Raw genomic sequence first — 17,526 nt, forward strand, 5'->3', positions numbered from 1 at the left:
TATTATGTAAAATTATGCATAAAATGATTTGAAGGAAGGGGGGAATAGAACAAAAAAGAAAAAAAAATACCAAAATGAAAATGTAATGAAAAGCTGAGAAAAAAGGAAGAGAAAAAAGAAGGAAAAATTTAGAAAAAAAGCCAGAAAAAAAGAAATGTAGGAAAAAAAGTGAAGAACAAAAAGAAAAAAAGTAACAGCTCGAAAAAAAAAAAATTTAAAGGAATTTTTAAAAAGTAGAAAAAAAACACAGAAAAAAGAAGTAACGTTTGTGTTGCATTCAAATAATTTCCAATTATATCAAGTGAATCTTGTTGCCAACATTGTATTCCACTAAAAATGTGATTAAGTACAGTTCTGTATCTTACAACTGACTATAAGCCCCCAAAAATGTTAATATTATGCGACAAAGTATATCAGGAAATAAAGAGAAATGGATATCTTGTGAAAGAAGTGTAAGAACAACGTTTGAAGTCCGTACAACCTTTGCAATAGTACATGAGTCAATTCATTCAAAAGAGAAATATAATTTTGCATAGCTGGAAACCTCAGCAAAATGTAACTTGATGTCAAGTTTTGGACATGTTTGATAATTAATTATCTTGCCACACTTGGGATTATGGTTGCTCACTGTTGTTTCAAGCGTTGCTCACCGACTCTGTGTGAACGCTCAGACCCGTGGAAAATTAGAGGGAACATTGCTCAGGAACCGTCCTTTTGTGGTTCACATCCTACCTCTCAGATAGGACGCATAGTGGTAGATGGTGAAACTTCATCTCAGCCTTCTATTGTTACCTGTGGTGTTACACAGGGTTCAGTGAGTGAGTTGTCAGTCTGTGTGTGCTCTGCGACTTGCTAGCAACCAGTTCAGGGTGTCCACTGCCCACTGCGTGAATATAATTAGGATGGGCACCCGCAACCATACGGAGGATAAGCGGTGTAGATAATGGATGGTTGTGAGAACCCTCGTTTTAGATTTGTGCAGTTTTTACTTCCAACAGGCAATTTCCGGTTTCCATCGCGCTGTTGGAGAGCAGTTCAACTACGACCATTACTCTAGTGCATACAGAGTGCACTGTTTTCTCTACAAGACAGAAAATGTGTTGAGAAATGTGTTATTTGAACAATAGTCAAACACACACGACATTCTTAAAAGGTTTTTTTTAGCAAAAACTGCATGGTGAAAAACTTAAATCCAAAGTTTATCTTAACTCACACCTGACAGAAATCAATGGCAACAACTTTTGAGGAATGTCAGATAGGACATTGATCGACAAATAATGGGACTTATTACAATAGCTTCTTAAGAGTTATGGTATAATGAATTAAATACACGCGCTGCTGTGGTAACATAATAGAGAACCAAGAAGTTTTGTTAGATTGTGGATTACTAGCTGCGCTTTAGCCCAGTGTTTTTCCAGACCTGTGACCTGAATCAGCTGTTCACAAAGAGCTATGATTTAAGCTTTATGCATCACAGTTTTGTTATTTCAATTCATATATGCTAATAGTTGCAGTATTTCTACTCCATAGTGTGAGCATTAACACACTCAGTGGAAAAAGAACCGGGCAGCAACACCCTTCTCTTTGAGACTACTTGTGATTAAGGGCCATACAAATAAACACAGATTGGCTTGATTTGCGGTTGTAACAAATAGTTAATATAAATCCACATAAAACACAGAACTTCAAATTTGGACAGAAACACTCCCAAAAAAATGTTTTAAATGTAACAAACTCGCATCATATCAGCCCAAAGGAAAAAAAACATGCAAAGTCTATAAACATTTGCCTTTTACCCCCCAAATTATAACTATGTTAAATCCCTGTTTAACACAAGAGAAGGGTTAACTTAAAACATGACTGAAATACAAACATGAAAAAATAAACTTACAAGAAAACATACTGACAGATATAATACAGGTGTTTCCTCCACCGCATGGAAGACATTGCTCAATCTCAGAGCACTTGAACATTTATCATTCTAATGCAAGTGAGGCTTTTTCATGTGATTCTGAAGGATCCAAGAACGTTGCAGCAGCATACGTCTGTGTACGACCGAAAAGTTGGGGAACACCAACTCGAGAGGGCACACAACTGACTCCATTAACAGTCAGCGCTTGGCTTAAGGGATTTAAACCAATTTGCCTTCTTGCAAGTCTTTCACGAACGACTGCGATCTTCATGGTTGCCCACCAACATTTTACTGTATAGCTTCTGCTGCTCTTCTTTGAAAGTGTTTTTTACTTTTCCTCTCTTCAGCCCTCCGTCCCTGCAAAGAAAGTTCTTTTCAATCTCTGTAATTTTTGCAGGGTGTACAATTTAACTCCTGTTTGTTTTCTTTAAACTGAAACAGTACATGCCAGCCATTTTAAAAGCAAATCATGAAGCTAGATCTATGATGAATGTGTGCCCTTGTAAAATATTGAATAAGAAAAACACTTGTTATAAAAGGCGATGGCACAGCAAACAAGTCTCCCCCTAAAGCATGGTAAACAAGACCGCAGATTCATGGAAAAATCCAGTCAGTTATCTAATTAGACTAAAAATAGTGGTGTTGGCATGCTGTACTATTTTAAGGGATTGTATCAGCGTGTAAACAGACCAAATCAGATTCAAGTATCAAATTTAATTACCGTATTTTCCGCAGTATAAGGCGCACATAAAATCGTTTTTTTTTTTTTTTTTTTTAAAGCTGACTATGCGCCTTATAATCCGGTGCGCCTTATATATGGATCAATATTGAATTACAAGGTCTCGCAACGAAGACTCAATTTTTTGCGTAGAAGAAGTGCGCTGTGCATACTGGGAAATATTAAACAACGATTCTCTTTTATTTGTGCGTTTGTATAATGATCCTGAAATGGTTCCTATTAAGAGACACACTTACAACGCAGAGTTTAAACTCAAGGCAATCAGTCACGCAGTAGAACACGGAAATAGAACAGCAGCGAGAGAGTTCAACATTAATGAATTGATGGCCAAGTAAGGAAGACTAAACAAAGGTTCTGTGGCAATAAAGCGAGATGGCCACAGTTAGAGGACACACTTGAACAGTGGGTTGTTGAACAAAGAGCAGCAAGTAGAAATATGTCAGTACAATAACTATTCGAATGAAGGCAACAGCGCTGGCACGGGAACTTATCATTAAAGAATTCAGAGGTGGTCCTACTTGGTGTGTGTTTACGTTTTACATTTTACAGTTATTATTTTATTGTTTTTGCACATTACGAGTGTCACTATATTGCGATTGCACTAACGTTTAATTTACCATAACAGTATCAGACGTTTTTTTGCGTGTTGACTAAATGGAGGAAAAGTTAAATGTTATGCCTTGCTGTTGTTCAAAGATGTTAAAGATGTGTCACGAAAATGCTTTACCTCAGAGAAAATAATAAAACAGCTGTTTATTCATTTTGGGAGTGAATGAAGATTGTGGAAAGCTTGTTTGTTATCTATTAATAAAGTTTGACTGACCTATCTGACTGTTTTGTTGACATTCCCTTTAGCGCAGCACCATCTAATGGTTGCATAACGTAACTACATCCTCTACTGTAGCCAAGTCAAGTTAAGTCACATTTATTTATATAACCCTTAATCACAAAAATGTCTCGAAGGACTGCACAGGATTACAATTACAAAATTGCACAATTACCTGATCTTAAACCAGCATGCACTTATAGCGCCTTATAATGTGGTGCGCCTTATGTATGGAAAAAGTTTCAAAATATATCATTCATTGAAGGTGCGCCTTATAACACGGTGCGTCTTCTAGTGCGGAAAATACGGTAAATGTAATACTCATATCCATGATTTTGTTGTTGTTGTTTGTTTGATTACAATATTAGATATCAGCACTGCTGCTTTTGTGATTGCCGCTATAACAGAATGTCTGTTCTTCTTTGATTGTTTACAGGAGGAGTGAGCGATACTGGAAATTTTGGCATCAATCATATCCAAGTAAATACATGGTAGTTAGTATCCATCAATACCAATAACCTTTGCTTATAATTGTCATGATAATTGAATGATTGAACCTTCCCACTTTGAGGTGGTTTATAATACAAAGCACACAGATTTTAGGGACTAAAAATGTTTCATTTTTTAATCAAATAACTATATTACAAAATTAACAGAAAAATTTGTAATAAAACCGTTCCACAAAAAAAGCCAAGCTATGTAATGTCAACTAGAACTAAAATACATCCCAATGCACAATATTTTGAAAATAGAATTAGTAATGCAAATAAAGTGTAAATGGTCTCTCAATGGCTGTGTTGCCATAGTGACAATGAATTTACAGTGCACAGAGTGTGCGCTTTTGCATGGCGGGAGCGGTTGACTGACAGATACGTAGCACAAATCCGCACCATGGCGATCCCGATCATTTATATAATAGGGCATCTAAAAGTTATTTTGAATAATTTCTCATTTATATACATATATCTAAAATTATCATACATTTTAATAATACAGAGACTCTGGTAGGACCAATTAAATCCTGGTGGCCCGCCAGAATCTTCCTATGGTATGGGAAACATTCGAGTGTCACGGTGTGATTCATATTAGTGTACAAATTAACAGCATGACTGATGCAAAATTAAACTAAAATGAATGTTGAAATTCTTACCACAATAGGTCCACTAATCCTCCTTGTCTGGCAATTGCTGCTTTAACCCGATTAGCAAACTGGACAGCATCCTCGCCTTCCTATGGAAAATATTGACAAATGTAACGATTCCAGCTCGGTAGCCTAGATGGAAGGGCGCCCGCTCTGAGACTGGGAGGTCGCTGGTTCAAGCCTCGGCCGAGTCGTACCTAAGACTTAAAACATTGGTACTCATTGCCTCCCTGCTTGGCGCTCAGCATTAAGGGTTGGAATTGGGGGGTTTGGTCACCCAATGACTAAAATGTTTGGCTGCGGCAGCATCGGCTCGCTACAGTTTAACTGTACTGGTCAGGTGTATCGACATTTCGTTCTGTGTGCATTGTTACAAAGAATGACAATAAAAGTAAATTCTATTCTATTCTCAAAGAAAGGTCATTTAATTCAAAGTCATACCTTTCTCGACATAGGAGGAAGGTACCAAACACTGCAGACAATGGCCCAGCTACTCATCATGCGTAAAAGGTAGTTGACCATTCCGAACTTGCTGCTATTCCAGAATGCATCTCCAAACCTGGGATCATACTGCATCGGGAAAGAAAAAAACAAATTACACTCCTCATCCTTGTTTGAAAGTACAGTGGGGGATGGGGGGCTTACTTTGATAGCAACAGGATACACAGTGCCACCGATTTCAAAGCTGCCCTTTTTGAACATCATGACTGATGTGTTGTTAATGCATGTACCTATACCAGGGGGAAAATATTTTAAAAGACTTTCTTTAGCTTTAAACAGATTCAACCAAAATAACAATGGTCAAAACACAACACTATTGAACTTTAAACAAATTCCAATCAATAAAATAACCCCACCTTCTGGAAATATGAGAATGGGAAGTTTAGATTTATCTCGTGCATGGTCACTCAGTCTGTATTTCAGAGGAAAAACATATATTATCTTGAATACCAAATAAAATAGCGGTCTAACCAGACTTATGGGTAGCAGTGTTACCGGTTGGCCACAAGATGTCGGTCTTTGACTTCTGAGCGCTCAAACCAGATGTGTGGGCAGGCTTTCACCATAGATCTCTGAATGACTCCCATCAATCCCCCGTGAATTTGGCCCACCTTAAGTACACACGTACCACATTAGCCATCCTGAGTGGATTTACTGAGCAGATCAACGTAACCGTTGAGAAGAGGGAGAAAAAACTTTGGAGAAAAAGGAAAAAGAGTCAGCACTTGCCATTGCATAGCAGCCATCACTGGCTAGAATTATGACATCAATGGGTGACGTGTGGTTGGCGACACATATTCCTCCGTTTTTGGGTTTATTCTCTCTATGAGTAGAAATTAAGTTCAAACAGTTCATTCATCTGACATACAAGCACCATCAACTCAAGCCACAATAAAAGTCATAACATAGTTAGACATCAACTCTTCTTTTTAAAAAGATCGAAAAAATGTTTCTGTCAAAAAAACTGACTATATACTAATCGAGAGGTCAGATTACAAGAGCATCACTGATTCGAGCATTTGTCATTTTATCACCATGCCACACATTCTGTTAAAATAAACCAAATATCTCACAAAGCATACGTGGTTTCATCTCAATCTTGTTCCGTCCCATAATACAAGTGCCCTGCGAAACATGCCAAATTTAAAATTGGTGACCCTGAATGTTTACAGTTGAGAAAATGTTGGGCTTTACTTTCCCTTAAAAGAACAATGCTGAATTGGCGGACTCAGCACTATGCTACACAGAGCAATCTGACAAAGCTTCTTTTTTTCAATGGAGGGCCATCACATAGTTGTGTGCATTGTCAGAAATACTAGATACAAAAAGTACACAGTTGCAGGCTCTTGCAACCGCCTGTCACAACGACTCATTTCCTGACTGACATCTGACCCTGGCTTGCGGTCCTTACTTCAGAAAAGCCATCTGGCATTTTGTAATCTCATGCAGACCATGATGGATTAGGTATGAAGAGGAAAAAGTATGGGAATGTTCACATATCACATTTCTTCCTCTAATACATTGTATGGAATTTGTAATGACATAGACTCAGCATATTACAATATTAATATACAAAGTGAGCATTTTTTCTTAAGTCATGGATGTAATGTTTTTGATTAAAAAAAGAGCCAAAAAATCAAGTTCAAAGGGGGGCTGTGTCTTGTTGGATTTGCAGTGGTCTGATGCTCCATCTATTTCCATATTAATTTGTAGTGTTGAGATGTTTAAATCGTGTTGTAACAAAACCAGCTTTAGACTTCTCTAAAACAAATCTCTGACCTGCCTCATGTGTTCTTTGTTCTTCATAATGCTTTCTGCACTTTAAACATGCATGAAAACTTTAAGTCTGTATTAAAAAAATGTTGTATTTTTTGTTTGTTTTATAAATCTAGATATTACCTGCCCCTATTTATACAATATGCAAATTACTATATTGTTATTGTTCGGACATATATTTTGAAAACTTATGCAATATATATACTGGACTGTCTCAGAAAATTAGAATATTGTGATAAAGTTCTTTATTTTCTGTAATGCAATTAAAAAAACAAAAATGTCATACATTCTGGATTCATTACACATCAACTGAACTATTTCAAGCCTTTTATTATTTTAATATTGCTGAATTTGGCTTACAGCTAAAGAAAACTCAAAAATCCTATCTCAAAATATTAGAATATCATGAAAAAGTATACAAGTAGGCTATTGGCTGCGGCTGCATCGGCTCGCTACAACGGGTCAGGTGCAATCGACATTTCGTTCTGTGTACATTGTTACACAGAATGACAATACAAGGAAATTATTATTATTATTATTATTATTATTCAACTAATCACCTGAATCATCTAATTAACTCGAAACACCTTGCGAGGGTTTCCTGAGCCTTAAAAACACTCAGCTTGGTTCAGTAAACTAAATCACTGCTGATCTGACTGCTGTCCAGAGGACCATCATTGATACCCTCCATCAGGAGGGTAAGTATGCTGACGACACAACAGTGGTGGGCCTCATCAGGGATGACAACGACCTGGCCTACAGAGAGGAGGTGGAGCAGTTGGTGGGCTGGTGCAGGGACAACAGCCTGGTCCTGAATGTCGACAAAACTAAAGAGATCATTGTCGACTTTAGGAAAAACCAGCCCAACCATGCCCCACTTTGCATCAACAACAAGGCTGTGGAGGTTGTCAGCAGTATCAAGTTCCTAGGGGGGCACATTACAAACAAACTCACCTGGTCCGTAAACACTGCATCACTGGTTAAGAGGGCACAGCAGCGCCTGTACTTCCTGCGGAGGAAGAGGAGAGCCCACCTGCCCCCACCCTCCCTCATTACATTCTACAGGGGCACCATAGAGAGTATCCTGACCAACTGTATCTCTGTGTGGTGTGGAGGCTGCAGCGCTACCGACTGGGGTAGTGTGAGGAGGGTAACGAGGACAGCAGAGAAAATAATCGGGACTACACTTCCCTCCATTCAGGACATTGGCCAGAAGCGCTGCCTATCCCATGCTAAGAACATTACCGGGGACCCCTCTCACCCCCATCATGGACTGTTCACTCTGCTAGCCTCTGGGAAGAGGTACTGCAGTGTGCGGTGCAGGACCACCAGGCTCCGAAATAGTCTAGTCCCCCTGGCCATTAGACTGTTAAATGGTCAATCTAACATATAGTTAACTTAAATCTAAACGGCTGCTAATCTGACTTTTGCACTACTGGCAGTTTTTTTTATAGCTTGCCACTCCTTGCACATTGCTCTCTGCACTATTGTAATTACAGCGTTATTGTTACAGTGTTAATGTTACTGTGTACCTGACTTGTTAACCTGACTGCCCATTTTGCACATCTGGTTAGCTACTCTTCTTGCACTATCGGCACTATGGTAAAATACTACACGTAGCCAAAATACAATACAACATTATTTATATCTGTACATTCAAGGAAACTGTGGGGGTCAGATGCATCGACATTTCGTTCTGTATACACGTGTACTAGAATGACAATAAAGTAGATCTGAATCTGAATCTGAATCTGAAAGACACAAAAAGAAATTTCTCAAAGAGCAGGCTGTTCACAGAGTGCAGTTTCAAAGCATATCCACAAAAAGTCTGTTGGAAGGGAAAAATGTGGCCAGAAACGCTGCACAACCAAGAGAGATGACCGCAGCCTTAACAAAATTGTGAAGAAGAGCCGCTTCCAGAATTTGGGGGAGCTTCAAAGACAGTGGGCTGAAGCTGGAGTCCAGGTATCAAAAGCCACAGTTCACAGACGTGTCCGGGAAATGGGCTACAATAGCCGTATTCCCATGGTCAAGCCACTTCTGAACTCAAGACAACGGAAGAAGCGTCTGACTTGGGCTATGGAGAAGAAGCACTGGACAGTTACAGAGTGGTCCAAAGTCCTCTTTTCAGACGAAAGCAAGTTTTGCATTTCATTTGGAAGTCAAGGCGCCAGATTCTGGAGAAAGGCTGGAGAAGAGCAAAATCCAAGTTGCTTGAAATCCAGTGTGAAGTTCCCACAGTCAGCAATGGTTTGGGGAGCCATGTCAGCTGCTGGTGTTGGTCCACTGTGTTTCATCAAGTCCAGAGTAAATGCAACTGTGTACCAAGAGATTTTAGAGCACTACATGCTTCCATCTGCTGAAAAGCTCTATGGAGATGAGTATTTCATTTTCCAGCATGATCTGGCACCGGCCCACAGTGCCAAAACCACCAGTAACTGGTGCACTGACCATGGCATCACTGTCCTTGATTGGCCTGCTAATTCCCCTGACCTGAACCCCATCGAGAATTTGTGGGGTATAGTTAAGAAGAAGATGAAAGACACCAGACCTGCAAATGAGCTGAAAGCCGCTATCGAAGCATCCTGGGCATCAATAACACCTCAGCAATGCCACAGGCTGATTACATCCATGACACGCCGGATTGATGCAGTAATCCGTGCAAAAGGATTCCCAACCAAGTACTGAGTGCATCAATGGACATTTTCAAATGTTTGATTTAGTTTTGCTGTTATAAAATTATTTTTTTACTTGGTCTGAGGAAGTATTCTAATATTTTGAGATAGGATTTTTGAGTTTTCTTAAGCTGTAGGCCAAATTCAGCAATATTAAAATAATAAAAGGCTTGAAATAGTTCAGTTGATGTGTAATGAATCCAGAATGTATGACATTTTTGTTTTTTTGATTGCATTACAGAAAATAAAGAACTTTATCACAATATTCTAATTTTCTGAGACAGTCCAGTATTCCCTGTGACTGTCTGCCAACCAGTTCAGGGTGAACCCCGGCCCACTGCCCAAAGATAGCTTTCAACGCTGCGGCTTATGCTGAGCAGTAAATTTAAGAGTGAGACAGGTGAAAAATATGTGTTGAAGTTTAATGTAACTTGGCGTTTTGTGCATGAATAAAACTAGCATGAACAGTCCCTCAACATGGAAAAGGTGTCAAACGAAAGGGGGTGGCTTACTATCATATTGAGAATAATTTTACAATTTTGTTTATTTGTAAACGGAAATACTGTGGCAAAACAAACAGATTACAAAAAGCAACGTCCAACGAGGCAGAAATGTTTTAATGAAATGAAATGATCTGCATTTATATAGCGCTTTTCAAGTCAATGACTTCCCAAAGCGCTTTACAATGTGCTCCACATTTCCCAATAGCGGCCTTGCAGCCATGTAAGACGCTAACCTGCTTATTGGGGGTATTAGGGGTTCAGTGTCTTACCCAAGGACACTTCAACATGTAACACGGACAAGCCGGGATTCAAACTAGGATCCCTTGATCCCAAGACGAGCGCTCTCTACCTCCTGAGCTACTACCGCCTTAAGCGGATTTCTAAATCTGCCGGCATTATCGCGGGTAAACTGGAGTAAATATTTTACATGGTTGAATTCTATGGATTGTCCTTGATGTTATAAAGCTAGTTTTGCAGACATCAAAGAAGTTAAAGACAGCCAGGGGACATAATGGCAAGTTACACACTGGCTTTTTACTTTCCACATATCTTGTTTCAGACTGATCCTGATGTATAGTTTGAAATGCTTATCATATCTTGAATTCCAATAGCTTAAGCTTTCCAATGATATTTGGCATGAAGTATTTAGGTGACATGTGAAATTGTATACACCCATTTGTTCATGAAAAGTCCGGCAGCCCACTGACAAGCCATCAGAACGTTAAGGGGTTTAGGGTACCGTATATTCTTGAAACGCTTTATGTGTACCATCTTTCTTTGTAAATATCTCATGTTTCAATGTGGACACAACCGGCTTATAGTTAGGTGCGCCTTATGCATGAACACAATGTTTTTTCCTTGAACATTTACTGGGTGCGTCTTATAATCAGGTGAGCTTGATAGTCTGAATGTTACGATAGTTATATGTAACACCACTTTACGGCCACAGCTATCATTATCGAGGATAAAATTATTATCTAACATCTCCCCTGGTACTAAAAGAAGGTAACATCGGGTAAATAACCATCTTGTAAAGACATTCAACATTAATGCAGTAGAAGTATGTTGTGAAGGCAATTACTCAAGTTCTGACAATAACAAGGAGTCTGACTGCATCCACCTTCAACAGCTATACAGCACAATCATAAAGTGCTGCACAAAAACACAATCTAAAACTCAATGCGTAGCACAATTACTGGATAGCAACATTTCTCCCTACCTGTCATGGTACGTAATGATGGCAGTAAGAGCTCTGACACAAATTCGGTTGCACATAAGGTGAGCCTTTTCACTGAGGACGCTTTTCATCCTGCAAAAAAAAAAAAAAAAAAAGAACATAGAATTGGAATGGCTCAAATGATCTTCCACCCATTGTTCCACAATATAGTGTAGTTCAATGTGATGTGGCATGTATATAACAGCTGAATAAAATGTGGCAGCAGTTTAGAAAAAATAAAATAATTTGATCAATTAAAAACAGACATACCTTCCATTGGGCAATAAGCCTATAAGTGAAGTGAGAAATACCAGGAGGCCAACTCCAGTAAAAGCAAGAGTTACTCTGAAACAGGGACAGATGTACATAACTGACAAGATCGGAACACATAAAAACAAGAAAAAAAAAGAGCTATCGTGTAAGTAATAGGAAGCTTTAGATTATCTGGCAAAAGTAGGGTGTGTAATTTGAAGTTTCCTTAACAAGAAATATACTTTATTTTAAACTTTTTAAGCACCAGTAAGGTGAGTTTAAAGAGAGTAATATAAAAAAATATTACCGGGCCTATCTGACTATCATCAATGTTCTGGCTACAGAGCGCATTTGGCTGGGGTAAAGGAGGCGGAGGGGGGTGTTTCACGTGCATGCTCGAAGTTTTCCTTTTTTCAAGGATGAAAATGGTGGAAGTAAGAAAAAGACTATCGAAGACAGGCCAAATGCCAACCCAAACCATCAAAAGGATAAAAAAAAGGGTTTATGCGAGTGTATTTAAAAGAGACATGTACGTGCACATGCCATATAAGCAACTTGATGATTCCAGCCCAAAGATGGCGTCAGCAAGTAGCATATATTAAAGTTAGGGACAACACCTTTTAGTACTCTTCTTAAATAGATCCTTTATACTGCTAAGTGAATGCACATTCCTGATATCAGCTTGTGAAAAAGCTGAAAAAATGGTGTAAAGAAAGATTTGAGATATGTAATCAGATACATGCTTGGCAAAAAGCACCTAGGAGAATGATATGTGTGTGAGGTCAGTTTGAATTTCCCACTGGCAACAGGATGTGCACAATACAGCAAGACTCAGCAGTGATTCACTGTGTGTATGTGTGTGCGTGACACATTAAGTGTATTTTGTCAGGACAATCATAAACATCGCGCGCAATCATGAAGTTGCCGCGTTATTCACACATTTTTAAACACAGTCGCATGCTACTTCACTCTCCACAGCTACAATTTGGTTTAAGGCAGAAATCACAAGGTGGCATGCATCAAAATGCCTCCCTGATGCTCAGCAGCAATGTTTATTTAAATTCTTGTAAAATGAACAGGAGAACTTGATTGAACGAAGGAGTAGTTAACCTATCATTTTTTTTCTATGTTCTATGTACTCCCAACGGTTTAATAAGGCCCCCCCATTATTATTGTTTGCAAAATACATATTAAGCATCAATTCTGCTGAGTTTGTGGATGCCACATAATCAACTCCAAAAAAGTATTCTGTAATTGGCTGTTTCTGAAGCCCAGAACAACTCGTATGTAATTTTCTGTTGAGTATAGGGGGTAATTTGCTGGCCTCCAGAGATAGAAAAGAGTGGTGTATTTTAACGCATAGTATTAATGTGAATTATTGCTAAGATATATTTTAGATTTAGTTTCCTTTTTATTGTCATATGCATTTAACTGCTGTAAAATGATTAAAACTATCGTTATTTCCTCTGAAGCGAAATCAATAATGTTACTACAACATACAATTCATACAGATTACCCAATCGTTATAGCTGAAGTTTACTGTGAGGCAGCAGTGAGAGAAAAAGGAAGAAAGTACTGCTACTTGCAAATCAAAGCAATCCAGAGTGAAAGAAGACCAACATTGACCTAACAAGGCTAAAAATTGTTAGGGCATAACAGTTTCTGATAATCCTCATGAAATTAACTGTTGGATTTGTACATATAACCATCTCTCACGGAACATTGTGTGTTCCTTCATTCTTTGTTGGCAATAAGTTCCATGACTCGGACAATAAACTTTTTTATACAAATCTTCAAGAAAATAAACTCAACAATCCCTCCCCCCAGAAAACTAAGTGGGGTTAAATTTGTCCTCTGAATTTTTGTTCATTTTGAGGGAGCGCAGCAATTGGGAGCCATTTATCCAATCACTTGTTAATAGTAATACATGCAACGCTAGAGAGCAAAGTGTAGAAAAAAACAGACCTGGTGGTGCAGTTTTAAGCCTAAAAATGGCGTTGTAGCGGTATCAAATTGTTCACTAAGAAAAAAAATCATAATAAATAAACTGCAAAATAACAAAAGGAACTACGTCTTCAAAATAAAGAGACACAAGAGAAAATACGCTCCTCTGTTACTGGAACTGCTCAAGTTGTGTTTAAATATTAGCTTGGAGAAAAAAATATTTTCTTTGTAAAACAAATACCTGAGAGGTAAAAGGATGCCGTAGCGAATCAGAAGGCCCAGTCCCCACAGCACAGTCAGCCTCAGGCTGATGTATTGGAAGTTGTAGTTGCTACGTGTCAGAAGATTCCAAGATTCCAACTCCTCTGCCGAGAACCTCTTGGTCACTTCATCGTCCATGATGCTCTCCACTCCTCTTCGAGCAAAGTAAAAGATGTCCGACATATCAAACTCTGATGCGGAGTCCAGGTCTCTGTTGCTGCCACTGCACCGAATCTCCATAATCTCTTCCTCTAGTGAAGTGGGATGCTTTGCGATGATAGCTAGTTGTACAGAGGCAGGTTGTGCAGCTGATACAAAAAAAAATACCACACTAAATAAAACAAATCAATATTTTACCTTACCATTTGAATAGGGTTTATACAAGGGATGATTCTTTTCTTTGGCCCCTCTCTCCATCCTCAGCGTGGCCCACTAAAAAAAGCAATGGGAGAGTACAGAAGACTTAAAACAAATGAAAGACTAATGTTCTACATCAGTCATTTAGAACCACAGCGTTATATTACACTGGAGAACACATCTCATTATTTGCAAGATTTACAAATAATCATTCATTCATCATCCATTGTTGCAGTTACTTCAATGCAAAAGTTTTCCATTGGGAAAGAAAAGCCTCAAACCTCCACTGGAGAAAGGAAAAGAACAAAGTCCTCTAAAGCATGAGCCAAAATGTTCATGAAAAGAGTCATGTCAGCAACCCACACAATGGATAAAGCAAAATCAGTGTGTGTGACTAAAAAAGGTGTGTAGACAACACTCACATTCCTCTCCAACTAAAAGGGAAGAATATTTTGCTCTAGACATCCTTTATGTGTTACAGTGCAAAATCAGAGCTTGCTATTATAAAAAGCAGAATATCTAATCACAAAGAAAAAATATTGTATCAGAGAAATCTCAAGTCATTGTAGTACAGCTTCATCTTTTTACAAACAACTTTAACTGCCTACAATTTTAAAAGTTGTTTTCCAAAATGTACGTAAAGAATCGCAGATGTCCTTAAATACACATTTTACATTTTGAAAGAAGGCTACTTTTGATGTATTTAAAGTAGCTGGCGCATAGACAGGCTATAGTTAGGGATGGCTACAACCAGCTTCACCCCAGGTTGCATAACAGCCGGCTACAGTGTTAATCCATAACCTTTAAGTACCACTGAAAGTAATGAACCCCAATTGCATGCCTGATAATAGTACAAAAGAACATTAAAAGTCAAACACCATATATCTTTACATGCATTTTATGTAAAAAAAATAACTCAGTAGTTTACATTCTATAACAATAAAAATACAAATTATATGAAAACCTGGCCTTTAAATGATCATTAAGTTATGTTTTAACGTCACTTAAGTCCTTAACTTTTGAGTAACTCGTTTGGGTGGCAATCCTTACCTCGAATACCTTTAACAATGATTTCATGTAGAGCCGTCTAATGCCAAAAGACACCCCAAAGATGGCAGGCACAATGATGAAGACCAGCAGCAGCGTGAACCACACAGTGAAGGAGATACCCAGGAGAATACACACCAAGCTGTCAAAGGGGTTAAAGTACAGCTCCATACTTTAGAAGGACAAGTATTGAGGTCTTCTGGACCATCCAGAGTCAGACGGGTAAAGTAAAAGTCTCTATCTTCCCACCTCAGCCCAAAATGTCCCTTATCTGGTGTCAGCACAAGTTCTCCACAAAGGCAAAGCTAGGGTGGAGAGGTACAGAGGACCTAGGCTCATCTTAACGGTTCCTTATGAAGCAAATATAGTAAAGTAGAAGTAACCAATCCAACCGTACTCTAAGTGATCAAAGTGTCGCTGTGGTCGAAACAAGAATCCCAGACAGTGTGTGTGGATAATAAAGACAACAAAGAATAAAACAACTGGGATCAGCAGGCGGGTCGCTGTGACGATCCGTTCTGCTCCTCAGTGGGATGATGGCCTGGAAATGAGACATTAGGGTTGTTTACTCCTCAGGATCAAACATACGGGTGGAACTATCAATCGCGGTTTAATCAGTAGAGGTTGGTGGTTGTTTGAGTCATTGGGAATTTAGAATTGTTAAAATGCCTTAATCTTCTTTTGAGGATTAGCAAGCTTAAGGAGTTAACAGCTTGTTGGAGGCCCCGTTCATTGATGATTCAGCGGGGCAGCTAACGCCGAGCCTCAATCAAAGCCAGCTTCTTACCATCAGCAATTGCGCTAGCATTTAACCATTCCTAATTGGTAGCAGAGGTCGTTGTTGTTTATTAACGCCAATATTATTTGCAAGATGGCTTAATGTGCACTTAAAGCTTTAACGATCCGTATGCTACACTCGAGCCAATTCAAGCATTTTGCTATCGGCCGCTACTATGGACGAAATGCTAAGCTTAGCTTTTGTTGACAACGTGTGCTAATGTTCATAATGAGCAAGCCACAATTAACAAAAGGCAAAAAATAACAATAATACCTTTGAATACGACAGCTGAGCATCTTTTGGCTTTGTCAGTCTGCTTGAAGTCAAACTCCATCCAGAGGAAAACGTGAGCATGACAACGGGGCACTGGTTGAAGTGGAGCTCAAAAGCTTCGTGTTTTACAAGCAGCCAGTCATGTCCGTCTCTACGGCGACACTGTGTGCTCAAAAGTGCCTGATCCATTAATTATGAATGATTTTCGCACCGTTTACTGGTAAATGGAATCAGTTCGATCTTTACAGTCAGGAACCCCAAGTCTCTCCAAGATGACGTTGGTTGAGACAACCGATCAGGGTTTTACCCTCGAATTTTGGGGGAAAATCTCAAACTCCTTGTCAGCAGTTGACTTAGATGGCTGTAATCAATGTGATTAAAAACATAATTATAGAACACCATGTAAACTAAAACCACCTAAATTAGGAAACGATCAGTGTTTGGCACGTTACTTAAAAAAGTAGTTATAGTTATAAATTCCGAACATTTTTCATCCACCCATAAAAATAAATTAGCGTCTTTGGACACATTGATACCATGAGTATAATGCATACCTGCCAACCTGTACATTTTTGCCGTACAAAGAACGTTTATTGTGCATTTTAAGACGTGTACGACGTACAAGAAAATCTGTAAGGAAAAACGCAAATTTGTCAATTATGGGTACCATCCGGTATACACCGACTATCACGAAACGGCAAATAAATCAAGTCCTCTATAGTAGCCTCTATCTCGATATGTTTTTTTTTTCGTTGCAAACGAAGCGAGCGGTTTGATGCTACTGTGCGCATGAGTCTGTCACCTGGGGATTTCCCATCATGCATCATTCCGTGGTAGTTGTGTAGTGAAAGGAAGTCCGTCCCTTGTTAGAGAACCGGCTTTTTCGGTTTAACTCATTAAAGAGAGCCGGCTCTCAAACGGCTCACTTGCTTTATGCATTATATTACGAATTATTATGTTGTATGAAGAAGTTAAGAAAAAAGGAAGTATAAAAGGAGAAAATGAAAAAATACAGGTGTGTGGTTATCCCTTTAATCATTATATTACCAACAATAATTTAATGCAGAAATTGAATTAATAATTTGAATAAGAAAATTCTACTTAATTGTATTTGCATGTATTTTTTCTTTCTATAGTGAACGTCCAAGCTACTTAATTTTTGAACCTTTTTTATAATAAACCTCATTCATGTCGAGCAACTCAGTATCTCACAACAAAATGTTAATAATATATGTAACGAAACCCATTTACAATATAACATTTTGTAAGGGAAAATACAAGTTTGTTAGGGCATGGCGCCGTGGAGGTTGACAGGTATGATAATG

The 17,526-nt window shown here is 38.6% G+C and overlaps 1 protein-coding gene across 8 annotated transcripts; it reads right to left on the bottom strand.

The window, feature by feature from the left end:
- Nucleotides 1-1,143: 1,143 nt before the first annotated feature.
- Nucleotides 1,144-16,493, bottom strand: gpat4 (glycerol-3-phosphate acyltransferase 4). 8 transcript variants are annotated; one of them, XM_088335281.1, is made up of 15 exons: nt 16,202-16,350; nt 15,548-15,691; nt 15,400-15,455; nt 15,154-15,292; nt 14,109-14,178; nt 13,727-14,027; nt 11,560-11,634; nt 11,293-11,382; nt 5,849-5,942; nt 5,615-5,730; nt 5,476-5,531; nt 5,264-5,349; nt 5,060-5,188; nt 4,628-4,707; nt 1,144-2,269 (listed from the first exon to the last, which is right to left on the bottom strand). In XM_088335281.1, the coding sequence occupies exons 4-15, from the start codon at nt 15,178-15,180 to the stop codon at nt 2,161-2,163; spliced, it is 1,233 nt and encodes a 410-aa protein (XP_088191407.1). In that variant the 5' UTR covers nt 15,181-15,292; nt 15,400-15,455; nt 15,548-15,691; nt 16,202-16,350; the 3' UTR covers nt 1,144-2,160. The 8 variants fall into 8 exon arrangements, with proteins under 8 accessions (XP_088191407.1, XP_088191408.1, XP_088191404.1 ...); XM_088335282.1 differs by lacking the exon at nt 15,400-15,455; XM_088335278.1 differs by having other exon boundaries at nt 15,154-15,455.
- Between the last annotated feature and the right edge of the window lie 1,033 nt (nt 16,494-17,526).

The sequence above is a fragment of the Urocampus carinirostris genome, chromosome 5, assembly GCF_059441175.1.
Source record: "Urocampus carinirostris isolate Australia breed hairy pipefish chromosome 5, RoL_Ucar_1.0, whole genome shotgun sequence".
Lineage (NCBI taxonomy): Eukaryota > Metazoa > Chordata > Actinopteri > Syngnathiformes > Syngnathidae > Urocampus > Urocampus carinirostris.